Here is a 10,984-nt window from a genome sequence, read left to right on the forward strand (position 1 = left end):
GACAGAGTTAGGTCAAAGAATCCCCTCTTCTTGTCCCACTATGGACAGAATACCCAGACAGTCAAAGAGACATTTCCTGTCCCTCCTGTACCCATGGAAACCCAAGGTGACATCTGGGGTACCAGAGGGTGTGCAAGACACTGTGCAGGTAACTCTGAGCCCTGATGGAGCGAATTCAGAGGACGACAGGGCAGCATCTTGGTTCATTGTTTGGAGGCTGGTGGGACTTTCCTTTGCCAGCCTGTGAGAGACAGTAGATGCCTTAGAATAATGAGCCTGTCCCTGCTCAGTATGGCCAGGACAGCTTATAGAGGTATTCCTCTGAGCAAACGGAGTCATTGCCATTGGGAGAGCTAAGGCTCTCTCTCTTCTCCACCAGACCTTCATTGACAGTTATGGCAGGCTTAGGTGAGGAGCGATCAAGAGCTGACTCCATGTTGGAGAGAGCCACTCTCAGCTGCCCCAAAATGGACCAGCCACTGCCCAAAGCTGAGCCAATAAGCCGTTGCAGTGGCATCATCTGTGATAACCTCTTGCAGAAAGGTAAAACCCAGTGTGCAGCAGCTGTAAGAGAGAAAGTAACCCTGGAGGCACCAAGGAGAGTGAAAATGAGGTGGGATGAGAGAGAGAGGCTGGGTGGCACACTGGTGGCCAAAAGTCAACCCACCACCCCCCTGACATTCACAGGACAGCACTGTGCAAATGCTGCTTTTGGTGTCTGGAGGTTCTTTGCATTGCAGCGCTTTTCAGCACAGCTGCCAGATGTGCGCAAGAAACGTGATGCTCACCTGGATCTGAAAAGCGTGTTCCATCCTTGTCAGCCTTGGCTCTCATAGCTAAGAAATGCTGGAGTCTCAGCTCACCAAGGGAGAGTGAGGAAGGAGAGGAGCAGAGCGCAGATGCCAGGTCGCAGAGTGGCAGAGTTTGGCCCGTTCCGGGAACTTCTTCAGTGGGCAGTATCACTCAAGGGGAGCAGCATTCAGTGCAACGGCTTTTCAGGGCAGCATCCTCTAAGCACATAAAGCGTCCATGCCAGATGCATAGTCCCAGCAAACAAGTGGACGCTCAGGACAGCAGCTAGCTTCTGGCGCAAACAGCACCTTGTCGGATGCTCCATCGAAAAAGGAAAGCACGGAGGGGAGGGGTGGGATAGGAGGACCTCACTTCAAAGGAGGAATTTAGAAACAGGAGGGCTTTAGGAAAGACAAGGCTCCTGTGGAGTTGATACTTGCTTGGATGTCCAAGGGCGTCAAGATGAGCTGTTAGTATTGAAGTTACAGTTCAAGGAGAATCAACAAAATTAATGTGTGGGCACTGCTGAATTTTGCCAGAGAAGATGCAGAACTGTCTGAGGTGCTCTTTGTCCTCTTTGCCTCTGTCTTCACCAACAAGGTCTCCAAGGACTTTGTGCCTTGAAGCAGGACTCTGGAGGAGAAAGACCAGCAGTGGATGTGGACCAAGCCAGGGTTACTTGATCAAGTATTAACAGTCCACAGAACTGGCAGGGCTGTATCCAAGGGTGTTGAGGGAGCCAGCTGATATCATAGTGAGGTCAGCCTGTGTTGTCTGTGTGGCACAGGAGCGTGCCTTTGGATTTGGTTTCTGTGTATCTGAAAGAGAGGGTGACTGGATGAACCCAGGGCAGATCACGCTTGACTGTCCTCATTCCTTGCTAAGATGAAAGGACTGCATTTCTTGATACGGGAGCAGCAGCGGGGTTCATTTACCTGGAGTTCCTTAGGGCTTTCAACACCATTTCCCACCATATCCTTGTCTCCATGTTAGGACATTTCTGATTGCCCGATCCTCTATCAAAATAGCAATGTGAGCAATTGCATGACACTACAGGTGATGAAAGGGGGCACTTATTTCATGGATTTGCTGCCCAAGGAACCCCAGCAACCATCTCAGGAACTCCACAGAGAGTACAAAATAAGCAAAGGGCTGCATCACAGGAACCCCACACAGCCCTGATGACATCCTTTTGCTCTGCACACCTGCTAATCCTTTCCCCATTGGCCGTGATTTTCTTATTTGGACCCTCCTGTGGTGGGTCGAGGATCGGGCATCTGCCACATACCAAAACAGCTTGTGCCTTTCACTGTTGCCCAAGTAGAAAGGATTCAGCTGAAGCTGAGGGTGAGAATTCACTCATGGGCACCCAGGAATTTCAACTCTATTAACTTCCTGTCTTCTAAAAGCCTGAACAAGTGGTCAGAAGAGAAAGATGAAATGAGAGAGGATACTCACTGTTTTTTCAGGCCATACACAGCTGGATTTTTCTTCATAGATAAGGTTTAATTCAGGTTTTTTGCTACCAAGTGTGGTTTTTGAAAGTGTTCTGATATTGTGTGATTCCCTTTTTAGGTGCTAAAGACTGTCTAGAAAAGCACCGTCAAACATAAATAGCTGTACGGAGTGCTTTCCCTAATGTTGACAACATGAAGGGGAAGGGACAAAAGTTCCATTCAGGCTGGAAGTGGCCTTGCAAGATGTCTATAGACCAACATTGTGCTCAAAGCAGGGTCACACCAGGTTGCTCGTGGCTTTATCCAGATGTCTCTTTGAAACTTCCAGGGATGGAGGCAGTCTACACTCTCTTCAAAAGGTCTTCCCAGGTCTGATTTGCCTCATGTGTCAAAAATTTCTCCCTATATCGAGCCTGAGCCTCTCTTGTTGCCCGTTGCCTCTTGTCCTTGTGCCTTGCACCGCAATGTCTCTTCTTGGAAACTGCACCGAGGCAGTGCAAGGCTGTTCCATCCTCCCCCAAAAGCCCTCCGTTCTCCAGTCTGAACAAGTCCAGCTCCCTCAGCCCCTCCTAACAGGGCAGGTGCTCTAGCCATGACCATCTTTCTGGCCCTCCACTGAACTGGCTCCAGTTGGCCAATGTCTCTCTGGCATTACAGTGCATCAAAACATGCTAAAGTGTTCTGGATGCGGTCTAACGTGTGCTGAGTAGAGGAAGATGATAATCACTGCCACTGACTGTGCTCCTGCTCATACAGCCCAGGGTGCCGTTGGCCTTTGCTGAACGGCTCATGGTTTGCCTACTGTAACCCAAAGACCACCACAGCCTTTCCTGCAGAGCTGCTTCCTATACCTCGGCAGTCACAGGCCTCTGGCTTTGCAGGGGCTCAGTCCACCTCACGAGCAGGACTTTGGATTTGTCCTGACTGCATATCGCGAGGTTACCTCTGTGCCTCCAGCCTGTCTAGGTCCCTTGGGACGGCAGCCCTGTCCCCCAGTGTAGTGTCTGCTCTCCTCAAAGTGCTCTGTCATCTAGAAATCATATGAAAAAATACTCTCTCATCTTCTCTGCATCATTAAAAAGGCATTAAATGGGACAGATTGCAGGACCCTGTTAGATAGACACATCCAGGCACAGTAGCACACATTGACCACACCCATCCAAGCCTGAAAGTCCAATTGTCTTTTTGACCATCTACCTGTTCATCTATGTAGACCATAATGACCTTACTGGGACACCAGAACAGTGTGGGGAATGATGCTGAAAGCCTTGCTGACTTTGAGGTAAGGGGCAACCGCTGCTCTCCCCGCATCCACCAATCCTGTCCTTCCATCACAGAAAGCAAAAAAGATGGGCAGGCACAGTCTACCATGGGTAAATCCAGTCACCTTCTCTTAATGCTCCCCAGAAATGGGATCCAAGTGCACGTGCTCTGGGGACAGCCTTTAGTTCCCCTGCTCATCCTTTTGGGTCTTTTTCAGAAAGTACATGCAGCGTTTGGGTGCTGCCGGTTGGCAGGGACTTCCCCCAGTCTCCATGTCCTTTCCAAGATGATGGAGAGTGGCCTCCCTGTGGCATCGGCCTGCTCTCTCAGCTCCCTGGGATGCTGCCCCTTCACTCCCACAGACTGGTAAGGATTGAGCTTCCTCAGGTAACTCCTGACTTAATCCAAATTCGCCAACGGTTGTTCTCCTCCAGAGTCCTGCTCCAGGTAGAAAAGCCTCAGAGACCTTTCTGGAGGAGACGAAGGCAAGAAGGACACAGAGAACTCAGACCTATCAACACCTGCTCTTACTAAATTCAGCAGTGGCCACTCATTCTCTTTGTTTCTTAACTGTTCCTGAAGCAGCAGCAGCAGCAGCAGCTCCTTTTGGTGTCCCTGTAGCCCTTGCAAGGGTCTACACTGGGAAGCTTTAGCTTCCAGGAAACCATCCCTACTTCTAAATCCCTCCTTGAGTCCCAGCATCCACCTCTTGGATGCTTTCTTTTTTCTATGGAGCTTCTTCATGAGGTCCCTTTTTAGCCAAGTTTCTGTCCTGAGATACCCGGTTGTTTTCCTGTGTGTTAATGCGGACAGTTGTTTTGTGTGGAATGTGGTGTCCTGAAAGACCAGAAGTTCAGTGCAGCTCTGCTGCCCTTGAGTGCTGCTGCTGCTACTGTGGGATTGCCCACAAAAGTCCCCTGAGGAGGCTAAAATCGTCTCCTCTAGAGACCCAGCATCTCTACTTTGCTGCAGTCCTTTCTCATTCCCCTTGTGAGCTGAGATTTCATGGTCACTACAGCCCAGGCTCACACTCATTTTCACAGCCCTGATCAGCCCTCCCTCTGCAGGGACTGGATTCGGGTCAGCATCACCTTGGTTGGCCCACCTTGCACCTGTATAAAGAAGTTGTCCCAAGAGACCCAGAAGCCTGCTGGACAATATGCACCCTGCTGTGCACCCCTTCCAGTGAGCGCCAGAGTCATTCAAGTCCCCAGTAAGACCTGGGGTCATTCATCTGGAGACTTCCTTGGGTTGCTTAATTAATGAAGGCGTAGTCCACTTCCTTACCCCGGTTGCAGGTTCTTCATCTCCCACCAGGATGCCACACTAAGTGGCCTGTCCTCTCACCCTCACCCACAAGGCTCACACAACCTGTTGCACATCCCGTAGAGGAGCACCATACGTACAACAAGCTCCTTCAGACGGAGGTCATCCCCCACCCCATCTTCCCGGCCTGCCTCTCCTGAAAAGCCCATACGCACCATGGCAGCACCACTGTGAGCTGTCCCACCGCCCCTCACCATTTACTCCATCAATGCCAAGAGTCTATAGTGGCACTTGGGACTCCGGCTCTCCAGCGGTCTGTGCCCCAGGCTGAGGCCATTGATGCACGTTTGGGCTGCAGCACCTCAGCCGTGGCACCAGGGAGAAGCTCAGACTTGTCACAGGCAAACCAGGACCAAGTACCCAAGACCCATGCTTTGCATGAGACCAGAGACATGCTGGAGGAGATGGCAGATGTCAGTGTGAAGGCATAGAAAGAGGCAAATCTTCTCTCCCCGAGGCCAGAGGCAAGCAGGGCTGGCCTCTGCTGTCCTGGCAGGAGAGGGCTTTGCTCTCCGTGGTGTCTCTGCAGCCCCTGAGAGCCTGTGGTGGAGGTGAAGCTGATCTCAAGGAAGGACAGATGCTGCTGAAAATGTCGTTGGGTGTGGACATCCTGTGACCCAGGAAAACTCTGAAAATCCTTGGGCGGTTCCTTGCTTGTATCATCAAGTGAGTGAATAAGAGGTTGTCTTTAAGAAGAACCAGCAGACTTTGGGAATAGGCAAATGAGTGGAGATCCCAGTGGGATATGCTTCCTGTGCATGAACTTCTGCATCAACTGGATGGAGCTGGGTCAGACCCCGTCTCATTGCAGTGGTGGGATTCAGTAGATGGCCAACAGAAACTGATGCAATCGGACATGCCATCTGGAGTGTCTGTCTCACACCCACTCTGGACGCAGATGCCTTTCCTGTAGGTCCTGTGCGGTCCCTGCCAGCCACATGCACTTGTGCTGGAGGGCCCCGGCATCTCACATCATAGCACTGCAGGCCTGTGTTTGGCTGTTGAGTAGCTGCCCTGAATTGGCTTGGGCAACGTAGGGATGTCCATGAGACATCTGCCATTACAGTCAAAGGTGATCTAGTATCTACAGCTGATGCAGAAGATGGCTGACGGCTATGGCAAAGACTCCTTCTGGCCCCCTGACTACCTCAGTAGGCTGCCCTGGACGTAAGGAGTAGGGAAAAGTTCAGTTGTCCAAAATGTGGGCATCTGCTGTTGGCCAAAGGTATTCCCCTCTAAGCTCCAAGACCATGCCTCCAGATACTGCCCTGTCTCTATGAACGGCTCCATTGGAGCTTGCAGTTCCCTGCACATATCTTGGACCACGCCTGACACCTCAGATGTCACCAGGTGTTTGAGTCTGAACAGGTGACTCCTGGCCTCCATCTCCAGTAATTCCCATGGGAACTGAGACAAGCAGCTCCCAGGCAGCAGGTGCCTATTTGGTGCCCACCTGACCTGAGGCAAGAAGAATCCCACCTCCTGAGGCTTTGTGGGAGCCATAGGTGAGAGCTGAGTCCCCTTCCAGCCCCAGGACTGCAAACCAAGGATGAGATGCCTCAACTGAATCAGCTGACTCCCTTCCCTCAGCAGGGGTAAAGGAGAGCCCTCGCTGTCCCTACCTGGGTGTCCTGTCTAATGCCGACACAAGGAAAGGAGATTCTTATGCCCAACGCTTTTTTTTATTAGGAGGAATGACTCTGCCAGAAAGTGTTTCTCCCCAGCTGTGGGAGGGAACGTCAGTGATTCCTTCAGCCTGTTTCACAGCAGGTTCCTCTGGAGACCCAGCGACACCTTAAGAGAGCCCGGGGGGCGTGGGGGGCAGAGAAAGTGCTGCCTTGGGCTGGTCCTCTGCTGCTGAGCTGGGCTGGGCTCCTGGGATGGAGGGAGTTCATGGCAAGCGGGCAGCGCTGCAGAGAGACAGCTCTGCCCAGGAGCAGCTCCTCTGCAAAGCGCAGCAGGGCTGAGGGCACTGCCTGCAGGCAGCGAGGGCAGACAAGAGGAGTGAGAGAAGGTGAAAGACTTCTGGTGTGGGAGCTCACCGGGGAAAGAAATCTTCCCAGCCCTTGACACGGTAAGTCTCTGGCTGCAGGGCAATGCAGACGAGTGCCTGGAAGTGTCTCCTAGACCTGGCCCATGCCACAACTGATAGGACCTGTCAGGATGGCTCTCCTGGCTTTTCAGGTGTGGAGGAGAAGGATCTGCTCCAGAGCAGGGCTTCCCTGCTGCATCCTCAGAGGGACAGGGCATGATGGGTCCCTCCTCCCAGCGATGGCTGCAGGGGTGCCAGGCTGGGTGTGGGGCTGCCCTGGGCTCCAGGCAGGGTCCTTGCAGCCCAGGTGGGCTCTGTGCCAGGACAGGGACTGTGCTGCCTGCGAGGAGCAGCACTCAGGTTTTCTGGGGAGCTCCCCACGGTGCTGTGGGGAGAAGGTCTGGGTGCAAGGAGCGACACCCGGCAGGGCATGACAGGGCAGGGTCCTTCTGCTGTTCAGAGGCTGCTGCATGGATCAGGGCTGCTCACAGCTCCAGATCCTCCCAGGGCTGGAGGGTCCAGGCAGGGGCTATCTGGAAACAAAGGTGCTTCCCTCAGGCTTCAATTTCATGCTTTGGGGGTGTGAAGGGAAACGGAGCTGCTCACATTTGAGAAGTGACTGAGATTCTTAACCATTACGTGGCATGATCAGAAGGTCTTCTAGGAACCTCAGAAAATGCATTCGCCTACCCCTCAGCCTGCAGGCATCACCAGCATCACCTTGGCTGGCAACATCACGGTTCGTCTGACCTGCTCTTTACCCGTCGGAAGCAGGGAGATGTCTCTAGGCGGTGCCCTCCCAGGGAGAGTTTTCTGTAGGGCAACACTGAGTGCACCAACGGTGGGATGGGGTCTCTCAGAATTTCCTGTGAGGAAAACATTGTGGGGCAAAGCAGCAGGTTGAAAAGGACCGGGAAGCCGAGGGGTGGGCAGGGAAGAAGATGAAACTGAGAAGGCAATGTCATGGGAAGGAGAATTGGGAAAGTTCCCTGTCACCCCCTCCAGTGCAGACCCCTTCCTCTGAGCAAGCCCCCTTGCCTCCTGTCTGACCCAGCAAAGTCTCTGCCCTCGTGGCCATGGGGCACAAGGCATCAGCTGCCCCCTGTGCAGCCAGAGCTCCAGCAGAGCAGCGGTGCCTCTCTCCAGCCCTGTGCCCATTTTTCTCTGCGCAGCACAGGGGCTGAGCGTGACTGCCTTGCAGCATCGCTGTCTGGGAGGCTGCCTGCACGGCTGGTGAAGGTGACGACTGTCTTAAGTGCCTTTCCTTCTGTTTGTGGTGCTGCTCCTCCTCTTCCCGCCTGTCTGTGCTGCTCCTGCTCCTGCTCGTGGGCTCTGTGGGGTTGGGGGAGTTTCAGACAGTGACCCTTGAAGCCCTGCTAGGCAGGGGTCTGCATGGGAGTGAGGTGCCCCAGTCCCCTTCGAACCCACGGGGGCAGATGCGTCCCCCAGAGCGACTCCGGGATCACTTCAGCACTTGTCTGAGCTGCTCCTTAGCCCCTGCACACACAGAGATTTCTCTGGCCGGTGCCCTGCTGCCAGGAGGGGTCTGTAGGGAAGAGCCGAGCACACAGCGGGTGGGATGAGAGCTGTGAGCACTGGCAGGGAGGAGACTTGGGGGCAGAGAAACGGGTCCCAGCAGGGACAGCTCCAGGCAGTGGTGACATGGGCAGGGAGTGAGAGGGAGCTGCTCCCAGAAATGCCACGGAGGGGGCATTTGGCATCTCCCTGCCATGCCCTGCAGTGCAGACACTTTCCCCAGAGCAACTCCCTGGTCTCCTCTCCCACCCAGCAGATATTCCCACCCTTAATGTCACAGGGACTTGATCATGCGTTTCCTTCCCAGCGGCCCAACCACCGAAGAGGAGAAACACTCAAGCGTCCAGCTGTGTCTCCCTCTCCTGACTCCCTTGGCAGGAGTACTTTGGCATTTTCCCCTCTTGTCCCTGCCGCCCTTGTTCTTCCCCGTTAATCGCTGGTGTGAGGGGCGAGGACTAGGGTGCAGCTCAGACACCAGTGCTGCATGTTGTCTCATGCAGATGGATCCATGGAGGAAAAGCATCCGCGTCCTCTCCTAATGTTTGGGGCTCTGGGCACTGCGGTGTATGGGGCCAAGAGTGAGCTTACTCTTCCTGCAGGACCCCTCATGTTTATGACATTCAGGTATTTTCTTGGGGGGAATGGGTGGGAGTGGGTCCTGCTTGGCTGCAGGCTGCCCTCCAAAAGGGCCTAGCTCTCCCATGGCATCTCTGTGTCACCTAGCAGTCCCATGGAGAAGACAGGCAGCTGCAATGAGCCCTCTGTATCCCTGCCTAGGAGGGGAGAGCTGAGATCCTCCAGTGTCCAGTTTCTTCTCAGAGGAACATCTGGGTGCAATCGTCCTCCAGCTCAAAGAGGTGCCAGCGCAGGCCAGCCGAGACCAGGGCTGATGGACAGATCGACTCTCTTCACTCTGTATTGAGGAGCAGTTCCTTTGTCTCTCAGAACCCACAAGGTTTCCCCTGGAGCGCAGAAGAAATGCCAAGGGTTTATGCCTTTAAAAAATCCCTCGGGTGTGGATAGGCAAACAGAACAAAGTAAGCAAACCGAAATGCCCACAGCTCTACTCTGCAGTCGGGTGTAGTGGGACCAACAATCAATTATGAGAGGACTTAACCTGATATCACCCTATGTTCCTGTTTAGCTCTTGCTGTAAGCGGGACAAAGTCCTCCAGAGCCCCCAGAAGAGCTCCCTGCTCCTATGGCACCCACAAGCAGCACCAGCCTGAATGTAGCAAAGACACCTGCCAAAGGTCTTCCTGAAAGGGGAAAAGCGCTTTGGGAGGTTTCCATGAGAAATGCAGTAGGTTAAGCTCTACTCTAACTCTTCCCTGTCTTTTCCTCCATGCACAGACCTCTGTGAGCAGCAGCCGCAGATGGCCAACGGCAGCTCCATCACCCAGTTCCTCCTCCTGTCATTCACAGACACATGGGAGCTGCAGCTCTTGCACTTTGGGCTCTTCCTGGGCATCTACCTGGCTGCCCTCCTGGGAAACGGCCTCATCATCACTGCCATAGCCTGTGACCACCACCTCCACACCCCCATGTACTTCTTCCTCCTCAACCTCTCCCTCCTCGACCTGGGCTCCATCTCCACCACTCTCCCCAAAGCCATGGCCAACTCCCTCTGGGACACCAGGGCCATCTCCTACACAGGATGTGCTGTACAGCTCTTTCTGTTAGTCTTGATCTCAGCAGAGTATTCTCTTCTCACCGTCATGGCCTACGACCGCTACGTTGCCATCTGCAAACCCTTGCACTACGGGACCCTCCTGGGCAGCAGAGCTTGTGCCCACATGGCAGCAGCTGCCTGGGGCAGTGGGTTTCTCACTGCTCTGCTGCACACGGCCAATACATTTTCCCTACCCCTCTGCCACGGCAATGCTGTGGACCAGTTCTTCTGTGAAATCCCCCAGATCCTCAAGCTCTCCTGCTCAGATGCCTACCTCAGGGAAGCTGGGCTTCTTGTGGTTAGTGTCTGTTTAGCATTTGGGTGTTTTGTTTTCATTGTGGTGTCCTATGTGCAGATCTTCAGGGCCGTGCTGAGGATCCCCTCTGAGCAGGGACGGCACAAAGTCTTTTCCACGTGCCTCCCTCACCTGGCTGTGGTCTCCTTGTTTATCAGCACTGCCACATTTGCCTACCTGAAGCCCCCCTCCATCTCCTCCCCATCTCTGGACCTGGTGGTGGCTATTCTGTACTCAGTGGTGCCTCCAGCCATGAACCCCCTCATCTACAGCATGAGGAACCATGAGATCAAGGATGCCCTCAGGAAACTAATGACTGGATGCTTTCCAGAAACAATAAACTGCCTGTTTTCTTCTTCAGAATATTCATAATATATCTCATTACAGGCCCAGCCAGTCTTCTGGAAGTTTTTTTAATGATCATTTTGGTCTTGGGGGAAGGGGGTTTGTGGGGGGGCGTGTGAAGTTTGGGTTATTTGTTTCTTTGTGTTACTTATCTGAATGCTTTCCACAAAGAAATGTCTTTATTTGACCCATTTCTAATTCACAATCTATCCAGCTTTTGTGTGACCTGGAAGCTGTGCAAATGAGGAGTCATACCCTCTGGGTGT

General features: G+C 53.4%; 1 protein-coding gene across 1 annotated transcript; it reads left to right on the plus strand.

Annotated features, from left to right (window-relative positions):
• The first annotated feature begins 9,752 nt into the window (after positions 1-9,752).
• LOC129201188 (olfactory receptor 14A16-like) lies at positions 9,753-10,745 on the plus strand. Its single transcript, XM_054812338.1, has one exon. The coding sequence runs from the start codon at positions 9,783-9,785 to the stop codon at positions 10,743-10,745; it is 963 nt and encodes a 320-aa protein (XP_054668313.1). The 5' UTR covers positions 9,753-9,782.
• The last annotated feature ends 239 nt before the right edge of the window (positions 10,746-10,984 follow it).

Source organism: Grus americana, unplaced genomic scaffold, assembly GCF_028858705.1.
Source record: "Grus americana isolate bGruAme1 unplaced genomic scaffold, bGruAme1.mat scaffold_82, whole genome shotgun sequence".
NCBI classification, from domain to species: domain Eukaryota; kingdom Metazoa; phylum Chordata; class Aves; order Gruiformes; family Gruidae; genus Grus; species Grus americana.